This window comes from Thunnus maccoyii, chromosome 12 (genome assembly GCF_910596095.1).
Source record: "Thunnus maccoyii chromosome 12, fThuMac1.1, whole genome shotgun sequence".
Taxonomy (NCBI): domain Eukaryota; kingdom Metazoa; phylum Chordata; class Actinopteri; order Scombriformes; family Scombridae; genus Thunnus; species Thunnus maccoyii.
In genome coordinates, this window is record NC_056544.1 from 20,519,875 (window position 1) to 20,542,665 (window position 22,791).

At 38.6% G+C, this 22,791-nt stretch overlaps 2 protein-coding genes and 1 long non-coding RNA gene across 4 annotated transcripts; 2 read left to right on the forward strand and 1 right to left on the reverse strand.

Annotated features, from left to right (window-relative positions):
* The first annotated feature begins 1,344 nt into the window (after window positions 1–1,344).
* Window positions 1,345–13,005, forward strand: stam (signal transducing adaptor molecule (SH3 domain and ITAM motif) 1). The gene is made up of 14 exons (XM_042428173.1): window positions 1,345–1,579; window positions 4,464–4,548; window positions 4,735–4,810; window positions 4,995–5,090; window positions 5,228–5,374; window positions 5,571–5,661; window positions 5,936–6,131; window positions 6,428–6,522; window positions 7,637–7,725; window positions 7,990–8,077; window positions 8,184–8,238; window positions 8,391–8,544; window positions 9,193–9,314; window positions 10,026–13,005. The coding sequence occupies exons 1-14, from the start codon at window positions 1,540–1,542 to the stop codon at window positions 10,255–10,257; spliced, it is 1,566 nt and encodes a 521-aa protein (XP_042284107.1). The 5' UTR covers window positions 1,345–1,539; the 3' UTR covers window positions 10,258–13,005.
* Window positions 13,006–14,751: 1,746 nt separating this feature from the next.
* On the forward strand, window positions 14,752–19,204 carry tmem236 (transmembrane protein 236). The gene is made up of 4 exons (XM_042428175.1): window positions 14,752–15,239; window positions 15,920–15,992; window positions 16,738–16,861; window positions 18,257–19,204. The coding sequence occupies exons 1-4, from the start codon at window positions 14,986–14,988 to the stop codon at window positions 18,895–18,897; spliced, it is 1,092 nt and encodes a 363-aa protein (XP_042284109.1). The 5' UTR covers window positions 14,752–14,985; the 3' UTR covers window positions 18,898–19,204.
* Window positions 18,441–21,355, reverse strand: LOC121908272. Of its 2 annotated transcripts, none has more exons than XR_006099210.1 (3): window positions 21,313–21,355; window positions 20,435–20,522; window positions 18,441–18,528 (listed from the first exon to the last, which is right to left on the reverse strand). It is a non-coding gene; the product is annotated as an uncharacterized LOC121908272 (long non-coding RNA). The 2 variants fall into 2 exon arrangements; XR_006099209.1 differs by having other exon boundaries at window positions 20,435–20,526; window positions 21,313–21,352.
* Window positions 21,356–22,791: the final 1,436 nt, after the last annotated feature.

Below are 22,791 nucleotides of genomic sequence, written 5' to 3' on the forward strand. Positions count from 1 at the left end.
TGCCTTGCGATGAGATAGTTCAAACAATTTAATAAACTTAAGATTTAGATGATTGATACTCTGATTTTTGTTTGTGTGGACTGTCCAATTTTTTTTTCATTGCATCAATAGTATTTAGCTAATATAATTAAATTTACATGGTAAAATGCTTTATCTTCAGATTTATGAAAATTATGGAATCCAAACAGTACATTATGGTAATACAGAGAGAAATAATATTGAGCCTTATCAATAACAAATCGAGCAACATCTTGCCAAAATTTTAAGTGATACTGTCCCACCCCTGGAACACATTTTATCCTTGGTGGCTCATTCTGACATTTTGGTTGTAAAATTTAAACATTTACCTCTTAAATGAGAGCAGGTTTATTACTGTAATCAAATGTGTTGAAGAACAGTAACCTTTTTATTTTTGGTATATTATTTTCAGGTTTGTGCACAAAATTGGGGTGCCTGGTTAGGCCAATTTTTATTTTGCCAGGATGGCAAAGTCATGGCCCGCCCTGCTCTGCCTCTGATTGGCTAGGTTGGCTTAGGGTTGGTTAGGTTTAGGCATGAGGAGTGAGATTGATTAGGATTAGGCTCAGAATATCAGGGTGAGCCAATCAGAGGCAGAGTATGTTGGGTCATGACTTAGCCGTCCTAGGAAAAAAAAAAAATCAAGCCCGATCAGAGGTTAAAGGACCAGTGTGTAGGATTTAGTGGCATCTAGCAGTGAGGTTGCAGAGCCAGTGTTTGGTTTTTCCACTCTGGGCTACAACATGGCAGTGAAACATGGCGAGCTCCGTAGAAGAAGACCTGCTCCCTGTGTAGATATAAAGGGCTCATTCTATGGTAATGAAAACACATGATTCTTATTTTCAAGGGATTATACACTGATTAAAACATACTTATGAATATTGTATTACATTTCTGCCAAGTCTGCTCCATAGATGCCACTAAATTCTACATACTGGTCCTTTAAGTAAAAAATTGAATGCAGGACTTTTCACAGTATTTTTACCATGTCCTATTAATAGTTTTACGTAAGAAAGAAGTTTTGAGTACTTCTTCTACCACTGCCAATACCAACATTTAGTTAGAGAAAGGGTGAAAATAAAGCAAGACAGAGTTTGCTTGGGGCCCCAAAATCACTAAATCCGCCCCTGGTCACATGACCAGCATCACCTGATGATGACATGTTGTATTTATTTATATATTTATTTATTTTTACTGCAAAGACAATTTGTAGCTCGCGGTTCATTTTCTGCAGTGTGCAGTAAAGTCAGACATATTAACAGGTGTATGACTGTGAATGTCAATTTGTGTCTGGTGTCAGCAGTTTATTTGACACCGGACAATCTGCTTCCATTACCCAGAATGCCTCGCTTGTTGCCGTCTAGCGAAGCAGTGACTGTGTAGAATATAGTCCGGGGGCAGCTTACATTTGACATTCATGAAGTTTGCCGTTACTATGCATTTTTATCGCATGAAATAAACCACAGCGGGGAAAGAAAATAACAGGGGAAGGCGACATCTGTTGCTGTCAAAACACAAGCAATGCCACTCTTCGCGACCAACCCATTTGACCAAGATGTTGGTGAGTAATCAGAGCTGGAGGCTAGCTGAAGTAGCTGTGATCAGTCAGCTTTGTTTGTGTTTAGCCTTTTTAGTTAGCCTCTGGAGCTGTGATGCTGATGTTTTTAGCGTTATAGCTGGCTTGCACTCCGGACTGATTAACTGACATGCTTCGCTTCATGTTAATTGTTGGTGAATATGTGTAGTTTGTTGTGAATCGTACGCCAGCTATCTCAGCTAACTAACGTTAGCTCGCATCCTTATGAGCAGCTAGTTGGCGGATAGCATCCAAAAGCCTTGAAAACGTTCACAGTTTGCGCCATTTGAAAAGTAAACCACACATGTAATATTAATGTTTGAAGTCACATCATGTGTATCTTATAGTTTTTCGTTTTTTTGGTTCGGTTAACCGATAATAAACGTGGGATATTGATGTTGTCATCCGCTAATTGAAGTAGCTCGCTAACTAGCCTTCTCCCTCATTATTGCATTACCCTCCCTTAATCAGGAGTCAGCAATTAGGCTCAGTCATTAATGGCCAACTCCTTTTGAGTCATTTTTTAAGAAATTATCTGATTCCAGTTTATATAATGTGAATAATCTCTGTTTATTTAAAGTCTTCTATGATAATAAATTGAATATCTTTGGGTTGTGGACAAAACAAGACACAAGAGGACATCACTTTTGGCTTTGGAAAGCATTTGGTTGACATTTTTCACCATATTCTGATATTTTATGGACCAAACAATTAATCAATTAATCGAGAAAACAATAAATGTATTAATCAATAATGAAAATAATGGCTAGTAGCAGCCAAATGTTATGTTTATTCATTTATTTTAATCCATTCAAGAACAATATTGGTTAATAAAACAGTTTTAGGGTTGTATCTCAGGGCATTTGTCATAATTCCTATCAGGAAGTGAGGGCTGCTATAGTGACAGCAGCTTATATTAATACTCATGTGGCAAAAAAAAAATACTCATAAACATGAAAATATCCTCTGTGTCACACTATGAAAAAAGAAATGTAATTGATAACTTATCCACACACAATAAAAAGTAGGCTGCTTCGTGACTTCAAAGTGCTGTTACTGACACAAATCTGTTCTGCTCAGATCGACCAAATTATGTTGTTTACCTGTGTTATTCATCTGGTAAGTTCAAGGTCATATTTATTAGGATTTACATGAGCTTTGTGTTTACATCGTTGTCTACTGTAGATTTAGGAAGAGTCAGGTAAAAGATTTGATGTCATCTATAAGAGGGAAAACTTCAGGTTTCGTTATGGGGCCAAATATTTTTGTTGGAGGGCCAGATTTGGCCCACAGGCGGTTATTTGCCTTCAACTGCTGTATAACCAATCTAATGAGCCTCATATTCACCATTACTGGAAGTGAAAGAGGATGTGGTTGAGTGTGAAACCATAATGTCACGCTGTGTTTCCTATCTTGTCTTTTTTCTGTGTCAGGTGGTTAACCACTTTATTAACATGTAACCTACAGTGCACGGGGTGGACAAAGTACACAAACACCTCACTGACATTATGCAATACAACACTATAACCGTCAATGCTGGCTTTAAATGCTACTTTGGTAGAGCTTATAATGTGTATGATAGAACTGTCAGGTGTTATTTCAGTGTCAGTGGTAATTGCCTTTTGAATAAAAATGCCTTCAGGTATCTTTTTGGCAGTGTTGCTGATCATTTTACTTGGTTACTTGTGACAGTTTTTCTTTTCAGTTGCAGTTTTCGTGGTATATATTATTTTTAGATTTTGCCCTAGCCACAAAACAATGTTGCATTGTTTGTTACTGATGCATCAGCATCTGTTTATATAAATCAGGGTGGACTAAATATTAGAAGTCAAAAAGCTTTAGCACTCTGAAAGATGTGTCAGAAATCTCTCTTTTTATTAAAATACATAGCTGAGCACAAAGACAGACGTTTCAGCATAAATGCAGCACATTCGGCATAGGAACAAGGCATCTGTGCCGAAACGTCTGTCTTTGTGCTCAGCCATGTAATTTCATAAAAAGGAGATTTCTGACACTTCTTTCAGAGCTTTTTTTGACTTCTGATTGTTTCTCCCGAGGAGCGCACCTGACAAGTACCTGGAGCTCCATAATGTCCATAAAGTTAAATCAACAGCGCTCTAAAAGAGTTTCAACATTAACAACAACATCCTGTATTTGTCTTGGTGTGTGTGTGTATATATATATATATATATACAATTATTTTTGAGATTTTGTCTTTGTCATAAATCCTCATTTTGCAGTGTTTGTAACTGATGCAAAAGCAATCCAAGGAGTGACGACTATAACTTGTAGTCGCAAAGGCAGCCAAATATATGTAGGATATATGTAGAACGTTGAAAAGTGCTTGATATTAACTTGGTAAGAGATCTGAGAATCACCAATTTATCAGTCCAATATGAGGCCGCTTGCAACAGATGCCAGAAAGTTGCCTGAATTGCTGCTCTAAACACTATGTGTAATTTGACAAGCGGGAAACTTGCAATTGCAAAGAGAAACCAACACTGAATGAGAGACACAAATCACTATATTTTTCTTAACAGTACATTTGCAGCCTCAAATAGTTAACTTGACTCAACACCTCCAACACTCAACACAAAGTGAACATTATGAGCTTTACCACATTGGTATTTACTGCAGGGCTTGTGTATAGTTATTATCTCTAATGTTTATACTGATGTGTAAGTGTGCATACTATACACAATATTGATGTTGTTTTCACAGACTTTCTTGAAACTTAATCATTTCTGATCTGAGGAGGATCTTGACCTCTCCTTTTAATCTCTGTCTCTAAAGATAAAGTCACAAAAATTGTGCTTATGCAAGTTTTAACCTTTCTGCTTACACCAGTTGTTGTGTTTCTTTCCCACAGAGAAAGCAACCAGTGAGATGAACACAGCTGAGGACTGGGGCCTCATTCTGGACATATGTGATAAGATAGGGCAGTCACGCACTGGGTTAGTTAACTGTGTTCATATTCAGCCTGACGCACAAACACAAATGTACAAGCAGGAATTCAAAGACAAATATCGATGCCTTCATTTTCATAAAGAACTTCTCTAGTGACATATTTTACTTGATATACCTGGATTTTTGTTTGGTGCTTGACCAGACAACCATTGATTTCTACTAATCTGTCGCAGGCCTAAAGAATGCCTCCGCTCCATAATGAGAAGAGTGAACCACAAGGATCCCCACGTGGCCATGCAGGCACTGACTGTAAGCAGACTGTAAACAAACAGCCACATTTGGTATAACGAATTGCTTCAGTTCATGAAGGTGAAATGTCAGCTAATGGAGTAACCAAGCTTATTCTGTGATAAGTTATATCCTAAAAGCTGCTACATGTTTTCCACATTTTGTTATAAATTAATTAGCAAAGTTGCACTTTTTGTCCTCACAGCTCCTTGGTGCTTGTGTCTCAAACTGTGGGAAGATATTCCACTTGGAGGTGTGCTCCAGAGAATTCGCCAGTGAAGTCAGTAATGTCTTAAACAAGGTATGTGGTCACTTTCATGTAGTGTGTTACCCAGATAAACCTAATTAGTTATTTCTGATGAATTGAAATCAGGCCACGCTGCCTCCAGGTTCTTGTTCTCATGAAGTGCTGCTTTTTTTTTATGTTTGTTACCCCAGGGCCACCCCAAAGTATGTGAGAAGCTGAAGGCACTGATGGTGGAGTGGGCAGAGGACTTCCGCAACGATCCCCAACTCAGTTTGATCTCAGCCATGATCAAAAACCTACGTGAGCAGGGTGTCACTTTCCCTGCTGTGGGGTCGCAGGTAGATTTGCGTGGTTGAATAGATCGGGGACTTTGGGAGCTTTAGAATATTTGATCTTAAATGAGATGAAGTATTTTTTATTGTTTTATGTAATCAGAGAATTTTTGGGGGGTTAAACAAGAAGACATCCTACTATTCTTCTAAATCATGACTCGCTGAAAAGTATGTGGTAATCTTTTTTTTTTTTTTTTTATAGGCTGCAGAGCAAGCAAAAGCAAGCCCTGCTTTAGTGGCAAAGGATCCCTCCACCTCAACAAACAAAAAAGAAGAAGAAGACCTGGCCAAAGGTAAAAAAAGAAACCTCTGGGCAGGAAATTACTAGTTTGTGGTAGCGTGACTATTTTTGCACATAACCAAAACACTTATACTAGTTCTGCAGTCTTAAGCCATCAGTAGAGAAATGTATTCAAAGAGACATAGTCCTTGAAACATGCATGCAGCTCTTTTATTAATAGTGTGTAAAAAACACACATTACACTGGATTAATGAATTGCAGATGTTCAGCAAAGGCTTCCAAGGGCGCAAACACAGTCACACATATCCGTGTCTTTTGTTTTGCAGCTATTGAGCTGTCACTGAAGGAGCAACGTCAGCAGCCCCAGACCTCCCTGTCAAGCCTCTACCCCAGCACCTCCAGTCTGCTCTCCTCACACAAGTCCGACGGCAGAAAAGTCCGCGCCATCTATGACTTCGAGGCCGCAGAGGACAATGAACTCACTTTCAAATCAGGAGAAATCATCACTATCTTGGACGATAGGTGAACTTTTCTACGCACGCACGCACAAACAAATAAGTAGTAATAAGCACACACTGCAAACAAGGATTTGTCAAATAACTGAGAGGATTTAGAGCAGTTAGCTGGCGCTCTGAGGTGGCTGACTGTTCTTTGTTAAAATGCCCTTCAGCAGAGCACTGAATCTACCAGTTCAAAAGAAAAATGCTCCTCGAGTATCACATTATCACATATAAAAAGACAACAATTCAAATCCGTTTGGTAAAAGATGAACTGTAGTTTCTGTTCATATCTGAGTTTGGATTTCCTTCTTATTTCAGTGACCCCAACTGGTGGAAAGGGGAAACATACCAGGGCGTGGGGCTGTTCCCCTCTAACTTTGTCACTGCTGACCTCACTGCAGAGCCTGAGATGAGTGAGTACACACACACACACACACACACACACACACACACACACACACACACATACACATACACTTTATCCACTTATGTTATCTGCAGTTCTTTGACAGCCCATTTAGTCCATTAGCAATATTGCTGTATTGATCTTAGGGTGGGAACTACAAAAGAATATATGAGTCACACATATAGTAAACAACAACCCTGCATGAACTTTCCTCTTATTAGAGATGTGTTGATAAAACTTATTTACCACAGTTTTAGGTATACTGTCACCGATCTGATGTGAATTATTTTTATTCCTTCTAAATATCTTCTCAGCTTTTAATAAGCCATTTATATGCAGCTTGCATGTTCTTGGCACAGTTACATATACTGACATTCGCTTGCTCTTTTTGATTTACTATGCATTTAACATCTCCTTATTGCTGCCTCAAAGGATTCTACTGCGTGCCGCTACAAATCTGTTAAGCCTGAGACGTCTCTCTTTTTTTCCGAAGCAAAACATCTATCCAGTTTTGCCTTCAGGTGTTCTCATAATATAGGACGTTTGAGCTCCAGATTCCAGTTGTAAAAACTGTAAATTGTTTCTCAAGTGTTTTGGAAGGAATTCATGTGCTTTGGGGTGGTCATCCAGGATGATAGATTTCACACTTTTCTCTTCTCATACATCTTCATTACTCCCAATAATGCTTGTTGCTCTAGCAGACTCTTCTTCTTATCTCTTTTTGCTTGTAGCTTTTTGTCATATTCTTTTGCATAAAGCCTCTGCAAGTGTTTTATTTAGTTTATGATGTTGAAACTTCCGATGCTGCTTCTGACCTTCAAAAAACTCATAATGATCACTTCCATCCTGCCTTTTTTTTTTTCTCCGTTTGTGAAAAATACCTCCACATAGCTAGCATGAGGACAACAGCCAAATGCCGCGGCTACTGTTATGTGTTGCTACTTCTCGCAACATTAACTTTTATCAGATAGTTACTTTTATTTTGGTCTGATATCTTGTACAATGTTCTGGGCAAATAATAATCGAGTCAGCACATCCTGACCTCTTACGTGTGTTTAACTGATTACTACTGTTACGTTGTTTTGCTGTCGCCGCATCCGCCGTCGCTCGGAAATCTACAGTGAAGACAGAGAAGAAGTCGGTACAGTTCAGCGAGGACATCCAGGTGGAGACCATAGAGCCTGAGCAAGAGCCTGTATATATAGACGAGGTAAGTTCCCCGCTGTGTGTTTTCTAAGCTTGTTCAGCCTCATTAACATGTCACTGCGTATTAATTAATTAAGAGTTTGTTCCAAAATAGGCTCTGCCATTTCAGAAATGTCATCTACTCATAAACTGCATAGCAACAGACTCAAAATCGGTTTTCTGTTTTGGAAAATAAATGACCCTGGAGATTTTTCTCTTTACATAACGACAGAAAATAACACATGCATGTGGAGAGTGTCATCACATAAACTTTGTTGAAACCTTTCAGGACAAAATGGACCAGCTACTGCAGATGATCCAGAGTGCGGATCCTACAGACAACCAGTCAGACAGCGTTGAGTTATTACAGTTGGAAGGTAAACTTTCGAGAGACAAATCTGGCTTTTTTTTTTTTTGTTCCTGTAAAATTGGACTAATGTTGACTAGAGATGACATCATTAAATAATTCTTTTTATTGATCAGGTGCCTGCAATCAAATGGGACCACTCATTGACCAGAAGTTGGAGGATATAGACAGGTACATCATGACATGTTTTGCTACTACAGAATGTTAAAAGATAAAAAAAAGTGAAGAATTTTAACCTAAAACATTTGTACTTCAAGTGGTCATTAAATACAGTTTTCAGTAAACATCTGTGTATGTGTGTGTGTGTGGATTTGCAACATCAGGAAGCACTCAGAGCTGTCAGAGCTGAATGTCAAGGTGATGGAAGCTCTGTCTTTGTATGCCAAGCTAATGAACGAAGATCCAGTCTACGCTATGTACGCCAAGCTGCAGAGCCAGCAGTACTACATGCAGCAGCCTGCCAACGCAGCACAACAGGTGAAGTCAACTCGTCATAGATGTGACCCTGCGACAGTGATATTTTTTGCCCGTGTGGATACGAAAAATGTTACCTCGACTAGCAGAAAAGTTTCCACCATAGGAATAAGGTTTCCAAAGGTGTGAATGTTTTGAGTGAAGCTTGTGTGCAAAATCCTGGATGTGTACAAATTGTCTTAAGTATAAAAGATGCAGTTTTTGCTGCAGTTGCTGTTGAGCGCGGTTATGAATGCTATTAACCAAATGTCTTTGAGCTCTAATGAGATTAAAGCTGATATCTACAAACCTCACAAATCTCACTGAAATATCTTGATGTTGATTGGACTTAAGATGAGCGGAAAAAAACATTAACTGCCCAGTTCTCTCACAGTTCTCCCAGTTCAAATTTACCATTACCTTTTTAAATCGGCATGTTTGACTTCAGGCACCCATGAATTACAGTCTCATTGTTGTAGAGAGACTTTAAATGAACTTTTCTCCGTTTGAGTAATGTAGCAACACGTTGGAAGTGAAAAGAGAAGAAAACTAAGTGGTTTACAGAAATGCCCCTTTGTTATCCACCTGTTATTTTCCCCATTCTACTCTAAATTGCTGTTGACCTCACCCCCTCATCAACACTCTGTGCTCTGTACATGTTTGTGACTCCAGGTCTACCCTGGTCAGCCTGCATCAGGTTCGTACGCCATGAGCGGTACCGCGGTGCAGGGTTACACTGTTCCCATGGAGCAGCTTCAAGCTGGAACCCCAATGCCCGGCCAGCCAGCCCCCAGGTGAGCTCCACACTCGCTAGAGGCTTGTTTTCCTGGAACACTAATGTGCATTAGAAAGCTGCCAACATTATCAAACTTTGTGGTTTTCTTTTCTTTGAAGTTTCAGAATTCGCTCACTCTCCTCTGTGTCCTATTTAACGAGGAAGAAAAGAGAGTCTGCCCAACTTAAAACAGCAACAAAATGCTCAACACCATCTCATTTACTTTTTTAATTGTTTACATACCTTGTATTCTATGTATTTCCTCCTGTTTCATAAGTATATTTCATATATTTAATGAAAAGCCTCCCTGCTTTCTTATCTTTTTTCTGTTGATGCTGTTTTCTTATAATGAAAACTCAAAGCTTCTGCCATGTTTACCGGTTGTCTTGATAAATTTGATATGATGTAAATTACACAGCACTAATTATCTCAGTGCAACAACAGTCATGTTATACTCACCACTTTTTTTTCTCTAATAAATCAATGAAATGCAACACTTCCTAAAGATGTCAACTGTCCTTCGTAGGCTTTTTATTTGAAGCATCTAGGAAGTGTTGAGTTATACTGACAGTAACTACTAGAGCTCAAAAACCGTAGAGAAGTGATTTATTTTTGTGAGTATGACATGACTGTTGTTTATATTAGTGCTAGCCATTATTTGTATCTACAATATTTATGATTCCACCTGACTGTAGTTTGGTATTTACTCTCGTTTCTTTCTTTTCCATAGTGATGTCCATATGTACATGGGCCAGCCGCCAGCCTACACTGCAGCCCCGGGCAGCATGGCCCCAGCAGATATTCACTCCTACCAGAACGCCGCCAGCGCCCCTGGCCCCGCCCCTGGCACAAATCCCGCAGGCATGACGCAGACGCCAAACTACAGTACCCCCTCTGGCCAGAGCATAGCACCTTCCTCAGATGCCCCACAGGCCCCCTACTCAGAAAAGGCCTTGCTATAGGGCCACCCGAGCTCACCGTTATCCTCACGCAGACACTCACAAACGCACACACACACACACACCAGACCTGATCAAATAGTGGTTGTAAATCATTCTTTCCATTTCTTTGATTGTGTTTTATAATTTCTTTTATCATCGAACACCAGATGAATGGAAAAAATGAAGATAGAGGAGACTGACATTGATACCTGGCATACTTTGCATTGTTTTATCAGGCAGATATAAAGTTAAATATACAGTTACACTTGTCCTTCTAGGTTTAGAAGTGATCACAGTATGGTCTGAAAATGGCCACAACTTTCTTTTAGGACTGTATTTGATTAATTGTGTTTCTTCATTCTCACTCTTCTCCTCCATGTCTTTACACGATTCAGATGTAAAGATGTGGAGGAGCTCTCAGCTGCACTTTCATCCTCAGTTGCACTTATTTATGTTTTAGACATCACTCGTGCCTGATCACTTCTAAAACTAGATGTCATAGCAATATGAGCATTGTCAATTTTTTATTAATTACTTCCTTTTTATCATAAGACTATTAAAAAACAACAAGTGTAATTGTAGCCACTAATCAGCCAACTAATCACAGAATATTTGTCCGATTACTATTTGATCAAGTGTGAAATATACAAGCATTCCCCTCACACCACCCTCAGCACGCACACTGGAGCTACACACACGGTATTCAGTCACACTACAGGCAGGTGTACAGCAGTGAAAATGCACACAAACACAGTTGCACCAGTTGGTTCACACATCCTCTGAAGTACGTGACCTTCACACCTCACCTTCACTCACACACTAACACGGAGAGAAATTCACAACAGCCTTCTCACCCACTTACATAACTACAGCTAATCACGTCACAAAAAAAGGGGCGTCGACTCGCATTCACCTTTTTTTTTTTTTTTTTTTTTTTTTTTTTAAACGAGGAAAAGGACTTTTAGCAACGCTGAAAACGTTAGGCTACTACATTCTGTATATGTTGTCAACTTTTAGAAGTACTGAAAACTGAAGACACTTTTTTTTTTGGAGGGAAAAGAAGCAAGAGGAAATTAAGCATGCACATGACTCTTGTATATACTGTACTGAACTAGTAGTGAAGCCACATGATGACCTCATGGGTGGTCTGTGTGTTAGCGCTGCTCCCAGGTGTTTCAGCCTTAAAGGTGAACTCTGCAGTTATGACGTCTCCGATGAATTAAAGGTGTAAAAGCCAAAGAGAACAAAGTGAAAAAATGTTCACATGTCAGAGAACAAGATTGTTTTTCTTTCTTTCTTTCTTTTTTTATTTTTTTTTTTACATGATTGACTTCATACTGCAGAGTCCTCCTTTTGAAAACGAGCAGTTCTGGATCCTCGTTGGTGGACGCAGAGCTCGCTCTGTCTCCATTGTGGGGCTGCACTAACAGACTCGTACCACAGTCTTGGCTACTAAGGGGGCGAACTCTTTGAACACACCCCCCCCCCCAGTGTCTTTTAAAGCATCTCCTTAGTCAGTGTTGAAAAATGAATACTATGTTTTTGTAGTGCATTTTAATTTATGTTTTTGATTATTGTTATGCTATTTTAAATGGAGAAGCAGTGCAGGATGTATGTATTCAAAGAAAAGCGGAATATGTGATATTCTGCCCATCTTAGTTGTATATTTAAATCGCTCACATGAGAACATGGACTATTCTCTCTGTGTTTGATACATGCTTATTGTACTGTAGGCTCAAATGGTAATGTGAAAACTGATCGAACCTCCCCACGCATTTCAAAACCTGTCCGTTCTCAGAGCTATGTTAACACTAAAACAAATTCTACCTGAGGCAGAGATGAAGTAAGGTTTCTATGATCCCGCAGTTGGGATTTGTAGACACCTCTTTCCCCAATGTCTGTCTAAGTTAACAGTGACTCTTATTTCAAGCATTCATGATCAAAGCTTTTATAAAGTCTTCTTTTCATATTGTGTTATTCATTAGAAAATGATGCTTGATGAAAGCACCTTTTTGATACTCTTAGTTCTCAGTTGCTCATATTGCATCGACATGTTTAAAGGTCTTTGGGAAAGAGGTCATGTTTGCAAATACTGATTGGGTTGCAAAAACCTGATGAAAAATAATTTATCTGTTGTATAATATTGACTGAAACTAAATGAAGGAGATATGAAGCAGTTTTAAATAATTTCTTCCAATTGCAGGGCAAATTGGTGTGTTGATCTAACTTAAAATCTGTGTCATTTTAGTTTCTCTTGAGATCTTCTGTTTCAAATGTTCTACTCCTTGCCATCCCTGTGCCGCCTTAAGAATATAAAACAGCCCTCAATTTAAGCTCAGTAACCAGGACTTTGCAAACAAGAGGCCGTTTTATCCTTCAGAGCTTGATTTTAGCATTTATTAAGTTGATTTCCAAGACAAGGAATCCTATTTCGCTGCCTTCAACTAAATGCTACAGTGAAATAATACGAATCTGTTGAATATAAAGAGGGTCAAAAATATCAAAGTAGCAGCTATTCTGGGGACCACGGGACCAGGAGCCAGTTAATCATCACACGACATTTAAAATCTAACATCTCGTTGCACCACTGCAGCTCTGATGTAACTTTATTGTACAGGATTGAGATGCTGCCTGTTTTTAAGTTTTAAACCAACATCATTATTGTAAAGGTTCTGTCTAAACTTGTACCCTGCTGTTTGTATGTATTCTTTTAACCATACTTATTAATTGGTATTCACAATAAAACCAGGCCAAATGTACAGAATAATATGTATGCTGTTGTTTTCCTTGATTCATGTGCTTTTTAGGGAACTTTGTAGATGAAATTGGACACTTTGTTTTCATGATGAGGTATTTTATTTAAAAAAAACAACTATTTTCTCAATCAGCTTCTGACTGTGCTGAGTGATGGGGTCCTTTGTGAACTCACTATTTTCTGTCTAAGGAAGAACACCTTTGGTTATTTCACACTAGAGATTTCTGTATTTGTGTTTTTGTCAGCATTTCTTACTGGTGTAAATGTGGGTGAGTCTCAGCTGCAAAAGGTTATGTCAAGTAATTTTCTTACACCAAAAACATAACGACAGTTGTGGGATTGTTTGCTCATGTTGAGAGAGAAAAAACTGTGACTGAGGATGTGAGTGTCTGCGCGGCGGATTTCAGCTCCCAAAAAATGTATTTGACTGAAGAAAGCAATGTTTTTGATGATTTTCATCAGACAAATGGAAAACATGACAGAGAGCAAAGTATATATATAGACATCAAAATATCATATGTACAATTCATGGTACAAAATGTATCCAAAGTATATCTTACTAGTTATTTAATAATTTGTTTTAAAATGTACTTTATTGAGGAATAAAAATACAGCATGACAAGAAAAGACTACAAAATGTAAAAGACCTGTTAGACATTTTTATGGAGAAAACTTAAATAAACAAAACGTTGTTTGCTCATGTTGACAACACTGTCAGTCCAGTCTGCTCAAACCGCACCCGCACCGTCCTGATGAAAAAGATTAGACAAGGTTTTGAGTGTTAAAAGATAGGTTCAAAATTCTGAAGTCTATCTCAAAACAACAGTCACGTGCTGAAAGAGGTTTTCCTCGCTGTAATCATTCCTCCTGTTCATGCTGCCTATTAAAAAAACCCCATTCAAATGCGCTTTTAGTATAAGTGATGGAGGCCAAAATCCACAGAGTGTCCACACAGTCATTTTGTGCAAAAATGCATTTAAAAGATTATCTGAAGCTTATATGAGACTTCAGCAGTCTGAGTTAGTCATATCAAATGGATATCTGCCACATTTACAGTCTTTTTAGCATCAAATTCCCTCTTTGTGTTTCTCTGTTGAGCTGCGGTGAAAGTATGGTAACAAAAAGAGGGACTTTGACACTAAAAAGACTGAAATGTTGAAAGATATCTACTTGATTTGACTCATTTAGACGGATTTTAGATGGAATCTGAATGTTCATATTTGCTTCAGATAAACCTTTAAATACATTTTTGCACAGAGGGAAGCCTATTTAAACCTATTTAAATGTTCATTTGGGCACCTGACTGTTGTTTTAAGACAGACTTGAAACTCTTGAACTTTAACTGCAATTGTGGCCAATTTATTTCATCAATATTCAGTGTTACAGAGAAACAGTGAAGATTTGAACGCTTTAAAAAACTGTCCTCTACCTTACCACTAGATGGAGATAAGTGTGTACAAGATCCAATAAGGACAGATGGAGGAATGTGAAGTGTGAACAACAGAAGAGGAAGGCAAGACAGTTTTGCTTAGCAGCCATCGAGCATGTCACTGTGGAAGGGATTTATCAATTTATAAATAACTGTTTAGTTTCTTGTTATGTTTTAAATTTTGCTGCAATCATAACACAAACTCAACTCTGAGGCTTACGTTTCTGTTTTTCTTTTATCATTTTGCTCATCTTAAAAACACCTGATAAAACAGACATGAGTCTCAATATATGTATTTTATCTTTCAGAATATGTGTACAGTTCAGCTGGACGCTGAGTGTAATTTTCTCCTTGAAATTATGGGATGGGAGTGCTCTTCTTTGCAAGCTCATAAAAAGGCCAGCATGACCACCTCGTTACCTCAGCAATAAAAGAATACAGCCTCCAGTGCAGTGTAAGCAATGTCAGTGTGCAGAGTCCAACCGCTCGACTGGATGCTTTTGCAGCAGATGATTGTCAAAGTCTTTAGCTCCAAGTTCAGACCAGCAACTGGTGTTCGGGGACCATGCCCTCGGGGAAGACAGTCAAGCTCATCCTGTATGAGGTGCTGCAGTTTGCGGCCCTGATCGTGCCAGTATTTGTGATCATGGAGAGGTTTGCCAGCCTCATACGAGAGGTGAAAGGCTGGGATCTAACAGCTTACTGGCTTGTGGTAGCGACCTCTATCGCCTACGTGACCTCTGTGACCCTGCTGGTGTGGGTTCCTCTTAAATATGTGATCCTCCAGCAGCGCAGGTTCATCACAGAGATCACACAGTGGTAAGTACGGTTGCTAAGAAACAGCTCAATTATTTTCACAGTGATAAAAGAATCTGCATGTTCCAGATAAGGGATCTTACCTCAAACAAATGAAATCTAAGATGGCACAGATAGCTGAACACGAGCCGTTTTAGGCAAAAATTTGATTTTGGGTTGTAAATATAAAATGAACTTGACAAGTAGAAAAACTGTGATATAGCAATGAAGTGGTGGAAGAAATACTGAGACTTTTAAGTATAAAAATATACTTTATATATCAACAGTAAAAGTACTCATGATGCAAACTGGCCCCTGGAGTGAACATTGTAGCTGGTTAATGTGGTCATAATTTTAATTACTTTGTATTTCTTGAGTAGTTTAATCTTATTAATGCATATTTTGTAAATGAATCATATTTTGTATGTGTAATCGTAATCTACAAAGCAACTACAGATAAAAGATAAATATAGTGTGGAGAGTAGAAAGTAGAAAGGGGCAATACTTGCACATAACTGTACTTAAGCACAGTACTTCAGTAAATGTATTTAGTAACTTTCCATCAATGTAACAACGGAAGCCACAAAATGACATGATAAACTGCAGTATATACATTGAGAATAGCATCAGTACTTTTCAGTAATTCATCACACTGAGATGATCATTATTCAAATGTGATCTAAAATACTTATTTTGTTTTCCAGGAGACCGACAGCGTTGGCGTATCTCATCCTGTGTACATTACCATGCTTTGCTATTTTAATAGCCGCCTCCAAGGTAGTATCATCAAGAGTGATCGTTCTTGTCACCGAGGAGCACCTGTTGATGTTTTGTTTTGTCATGCTCCGACGGGGCCCTTGAACAGGCATATTTGTTGTAAACAGTCCATTTGTGGCACAAGCTTGTTTCATGTCTCCCTTGTGTAAGAGAATGTGTTTAGAGCGCTATAATTATTCACTGAGTGACGGTTGACGCGGCACATTGCACCACAGAGACGGAAAGAGATTGCTTGTCACCAGTTTTCTTCAGTCTCTTGAGGGTCATTCCTTTAAGTTGCATCCAAATATTTTCTCATGTGCTGAGAAGGACTTTAGCACCATTACAATTACAAGAGAAATCCCCCGTCACAAGACTTTACGCTCTGTCCGGGGTATTCAGTAACCCACAGTTAATATAACAGGTTGGCCATTAACCCAAACTTGAATACCATCCACCACTCTAAAAAGATGGGAATGTTTACTCATATGTTACACTGTGCTCTTATCTGTTTTATTCTTAGACAAGCAAGGATATAAATAAGAGCATCTGACCACAAAGACATATTAATACATCTAATATTTCTTAATCTTGAGGTAAGAAAATCATAAAATTTAGAATGCAGGAGCTCTTCTTTCTCAGTCCAGCCAAATGCCATAATGAAGAGTTTCAATTTCATTTCTTCCTGCTTCATCCTTCATGATTTCCAAGTGGCAGATCAATTCTTTCTCCTGTTAATTTTTGCTTATTATGTGTTGTGCTGTAGGTGCAGGTGGACGGAAGACACAGGTTTGACCATTTCACTGAGCTGCCCGTTTCCTTGGTGCTTTTCTCTCTCATCTGTGTGGACGTCATCGAGAGGATTCGACCCTGCAGGCTCGTTGGACAATGTAAGGCTTAAACTTACTGACATGATTAAAAATGTAACTATGTTTTTCATAGTGCATGCTCAGGGCTTTGAACTGACATAGATTGTTGCATTCTTTAAAACTAGACTTTAGACTAGATTTTAGAGCTGAAACAAGTAGTCGATTGTCTGAAAATTAATCAGCAACTATTTTAATAATAGATGAATCGTTTGAGTTATTTTTCAAGAAACAATCCTGGACTTTTTCTGATTCCAGCTTCTCAAATGTGATTTGCTGCCTATCTTGTCATATATGATGGTAAATTGAATAGACTAAGATAGTAGACTTTTGAGAAAATATTTGTCAGATTAATTGATAATGAAAATAAGTGTTAGTTGCAAGAACTAAAAATCAACTACTAAAAATCAATTTCTAAATATTTATTAGTCAGAATGTAAAGTTTATGTGCCTCTCTAATACAATCCTACTGCACCATTTCAAAATAACCAAAACTCCAAAAATTAACCTCCAAAAGCCCCCAAAGCAGCACCCTAATGCCTCTGTACTGTTGCATCTATAAATCTAATTTTCAGTTTACTGAGTTTACTGCAACTTTTTCTACTACAAATTTGTAGTCAGAAGATCACAGAAAGCTGCTAAAAGGTGAAAAAGGTAGTGCTAAAACAATAGCTAACCCAAAAATTAACTAGAAATACGTCACATTTGTATTCCTTTATTTCTTTTTTTTTAAAACTTTTTTTAAAAACTGAAACCTTCAGTTATCATTACAGAGCGTAAAACAAATCTTGGTTGGTTGAGCAGTTGATTATTTGGCCATTCTTTATCACTGTAGGTGTACTGTATGTATGTTGGAGAGCAACATGACAGCTAGCAGAGAAACACTTTTCACAGAAGACGTTTTGACACGTCACAGTAAGAAAAGGTGTTAATAATAAAATTATATTATTATTTATATATATGTATATTATAATTCTATTTAGCTGCTTCAATTTCAGGGTCGTGGTATCGTGCATGCTGGCTCACTGTCACACTGTCATGGCTTACTAAGACACTTGAAAGGAATAGTCATCGTTAATGTGATTAGTAACACCTGTGCTTTTCCTGTGATATGTCAAAATATCTCCTGTGGAAAAAAGCTTATTGTTAGACTGCTGAAGATGCTAAAATATGTTTCAGGTTGATATTGGCTAGAATTAAGCATATAGAGTTATGGTTATCTTTTTTTGGTCATGAGCAATAACATTACACAACTGGTGAATTAACAGAGGTGACCATAACACAACATACATACACTGACAACAACAGTCACTAAGACTAAGGACAAGGACAAGGGTTATGGTTATGCTAAATGTATATACATGTATATTATATGTGCAGTATGACAGCTGGTGTTTTGTATGCTCTCGTCATTTGCAGTAGACAGCTTGGATCATGACCTCGATATAGCAGGTCTCACCCTCACCCACCTGGAACAGGTGACCACCATATCAAGCCAGCTGCAATCTGATGAAGGCCAGAACGGTCTGACCCACGGCCATCCAGAGACCAGGAACGGCAGCGCCACAGGCAGATGGCAGGACTTCAATGGCTCGCCCAGCCGGTCAGCATTCAGCTCACGAGCATCCAGCACCGCCTACCTGTACTCCTCATCCTCGCGCCCCCGATACTACTCTGGCCCTATGGGCTTCCTGTGGAGGAGGGATGGAAGGTCAGAGGTGTTTGTGGATAGTTTCCTGTTCTGGCTAGACACTGTGGAGATGGTGAGAGTGGCAGGAGAGCCACTGGTCTTCTACTCAGTCTGGGTGTTCCCCATCTACATCCTCGCTTTCCTGTCCACTCTCCGCGTGGTCATCACTCCTAACAACTCCTTGTTGTCTTTTGCTGGAGTGGCTCTGCAGGATCTTCCTTTCTTTATAATTCGGGTGGCTCTGATTGTTGTGTTTGGTTATGTAACACCTGTGTTGTATGCAATGAAAAATGCGCTGGTGAGCCTGACATTTATCTACTTTACATTCCTGACCAAGCTGAAGATATTCAGCAGTCAGAGCATGTTTTGAGGAGGAGTGGCACATTCTGTCGCTAATGAAAAGATCCGCTTTGATTGTGGATGGTTGAACAGTTGGTGTATTTATGTGTATGTAGCAGCATCAGAGAAGCATCGTGCTGGTGCTGATGATGAGGTTTTGAATTGTAATGGCTTCAAATGTATTGAAAGCCCATTCATCCAAATCAAAGTGTAAAAAATGATTCTCTCAAAAAAGAGGAGAGCTGTGTCAGCTTCAGTATAGACCAATTGTTTTTGTTTTTGTATGAATTCATTTAGTATTTATTGATACCAGATTTTATGTCTATCTGCTACTTTTTCTTTTTTTTTATCTGTACCACATTTGTATAGCATAATACAAAAAATTGTTGAAAAAACATACAAATATATTGTATATAAAAGATTCAAAACCATTTTAAACAACCTTAACCATATTAAATAAATATCTTTTATTTTAACTGTGGTGTAAACATACTGAATACAAGTGGGTTAAAGCTGCAGTAGTCAATATTTTTATATTAAAAATCAAAGTTGGCGACTACCTGGTGAACACAGTGTAGCATGTAGACATGAAAGAGCCAGATATTTCACTCAGCAGTTAATGGAGACAAAAAACAGATAAAACAAGAGAAATATTGCACGATTGAACCTCAAATGAATGCTAATGTTGTGTAAATAAGCAACATGTTCATCATATCAACATCATAAGTGATAATATGTTAATTTTACAGCTTGTTCTGTAGCAAAAAGTTGCAAAAGAATCAGTTAATACTGCTTTAAGTTAGTATATGAGCATTGGTAGTTGACATATTGTGTAACCTTTCTCTGGCTTACCCCGAACGTGTTTCTATGCCACTTACTGTCTCGACAGAATTGCCCTCAGTAATGACCACAGGATTTCTGTCATGATGCAGCCAATCATACCGTACTGTTGTAGCATGTAAGGAGCCTGTCCTCCCAAGAAAAATAACACTTGTTGCATGTAGGCTCACATACAAATGGGCGACAAATTCAGAGAAAAACAACCTCAAGTGTCTTAGTAAGGTGTTGAACCACCACAAGCTGCCAGATCAGTCCAAAATCTCCCATATCTTGGATCATTTGGCCATTGTCATCTTTATCTTCCTTTAGTGACTCCTCATGCATCTGTATGGAAACATCTGCAGTTGTTTTTCCACTTATTTATTCAGGTTTTTTTCTTCAATTTATCTCTTGGATATGGTAAATGCACACTCTCTCATGATTACTCTTTCTTCTTTAGCAAATCACAGAACCAATAGATAATTAGATTTCCTTTTTGCTTTTTCTTGCTGCTTCCAACTCCTTGGTTTGCCCTTGGTTTGTTGCAAATTAGCATCTCACCCTCGTCTTTCGCCTGTGGCACAGACAGTGTCATGGTTTATGTGATTCCATGGCCATATTACTCACTGGATGGCAACCTTGGTGTATGTGTGTGTGTGTATCAATGCAGAATGCCAAAGTGACACCACAGAGAGACGCTGGTGTATAATCGGCAGTCCTCCACCAGGACAAGTCTGACAGAATCATACCCCATGGAGCACTTGGTCTTTGTCCGTCTGATGGATGAGCCAGGGCTGCGGGACAAAGTGTTTAAGGGAATTGCCAAACCGGTGGTTCCTGTCTCTCCCAGAAAAAAGAAAAAATGAAGGAACTTGAAAAATAGCAGCAAACGTCATACTGCATCCGTGGTCATAAATTCAGTTAATATCAGACAGAAATTTATATCAGTTCGAAATGCATTGCCACACTGAGAGGGAAGATTTGTAAGAGACACTATTAATGATATACACATGGAGTGACAGAAGACAAGCAGCTGTAATTCACAATGAGGGACCAGAGCTGGCCTGCTTTCATTTACTAGTGTGAAAACTAAAATTAACTTCCCTTAATTTCCCCACAGCCATGATCATCCTACTCCTTAATAATTCATACTATAATCGGCAAGAAAGCATTAGTGCAGCTCGAGATATTGTGGCCATTTTACAGTGCGTCATGTTGACAGGCTGGGGAGCTTTTTTTTTTTATTCCTGTGACATAAGCTGAATGCTCTGAATGATCAAAGGAAAAAGCAACAGACTGCATCCATTCCTCTTTAACTGAGTCTGTAAGATCCACGTTAAACTATGAAGAGTGCTGTGAGGCAGACGCTTTCATTTCTTTCTTTTTTTCATCAAATGAACCTGTCATGCATGCTGAGAGAAGCTTTGGATTAAGTCAACCAGTTTTAACTTCATATTCAGCATTTTCACTGCTGTAATCTCATCCTAATCAAGACATTTTTGGCTGCGATTGAGACTTTAAAGTCTAATTTTCTTTAAATGGTGAAAAAAATCTGCCAGTGCTATTGTAAGTTGTGTTGAAATCACAACAAAATCAAGTTTTCTTTATTACAGTATGGCAACCTTACCTTGTGAGGCAGCTGGAATCGCGGGATCACGACATGATGGGATCACGCGAGAATCCATCTCGTCAGGCTTTAAGTTATGCACCTGCGTCCAAAACACCGGCAATTCGGACCAATCAGTATCACAAATCCAGCTGCCTGGCAAGTTGATAGATGGTGATAGATAGATGGTTCATCCAATCACCTTCCAAGTATTTTTTGAAAGTGCCTGCCCTTTTCCAAACAGTTTCCATGGATGACTTCTCAGATGGTTCTGTGCAACAAACCATCTGGCGTATCAGCTTAACGGCAACCTGCCTTATTCTTTCTATTTTGAAGATACAGATGCCAGAGTGGTAGCCAGGATTTGAGAAATGCTGAGGTGATGAGTCCAAATTTTCCAAGCAGAAAACACCCATCGAAGAAACCACCAACGGAATTCTGTAAACATTTTCTGAATATTAAAAAAAATGTATTCTTATAACTTTTCTTACATCTGGTGGAGAATCCTCAATCATATTTATTTCAATGTGTTATCATTTCTAGCCACACTAGTGGCATGGCTTTCAGGATGTACAATGTCAGTCTGTCAGTCCACCACTTTGGTTCAGACTGAAATATCTCAACAACTATCAGACAGATTGCCATGGAAACTGGTCCAGATCTTCATGGTCCCCAGAAGATGAATTGTACTGATTTTGGTGATCCCCTGACTTTTCATCTGGGGCCACCATGAGGTTCACATTTGTGGTTTTGAGTGAGATGTATCAACAATAATTGGATAGATTACCATGAAATTTAGTACAAACATTCATGTCCCCCTCTGGATAAATTTTAATAACTTAATCCCTTAATTGTTCATCTAGCGCCATCATCAGGTCAACATTTCAATTTGTCTTCTACTTTGTTGGTCAGTGCCTTTTCTAATGACCATATACCTGCAAAACACATGACATTCCCATCAGCCAGCTTTATTTTATGTTTAGTGCTAATTAGCAAATGCTAAACTACTTAGCGTGTTAGCCCATTACACCCGCTTAACATCAGCATGTTAGCATTGTCACTGTGAGCATGTTAGTGTAACATGAGGGTTCCATATGTAGATATGTTTGATCGCTCTAAATGAAAAGAAACAGCAGGATGGAGACACATAACTTTCTTAAGCAGCACTTTACTCTTCTCCACACTTCATCAACTTCACAACAACAATACCTCCTTGTTTCTAATTGACATGTGGCTGAACTAACCAATCAGAGGCTATAAGGACTTAGACTGAGGTAAAACCACAGAAGTTGATTCAGGAGATTATTATGACTGTTTTAAAGATGCTAATATATATATTTAAATATGTAAATAACTGTGGAAACAAATATGTTAAGTCAAATATATGAATCAACTTAACTTCTAAACCTTACATTAGCATGCTGATGTTAGTAGAGCCTCAAAGAGCCACTTGCGTTGCTGTAATTCTTAGTCTTGTTTAAGATCTACTACTTATTGAGG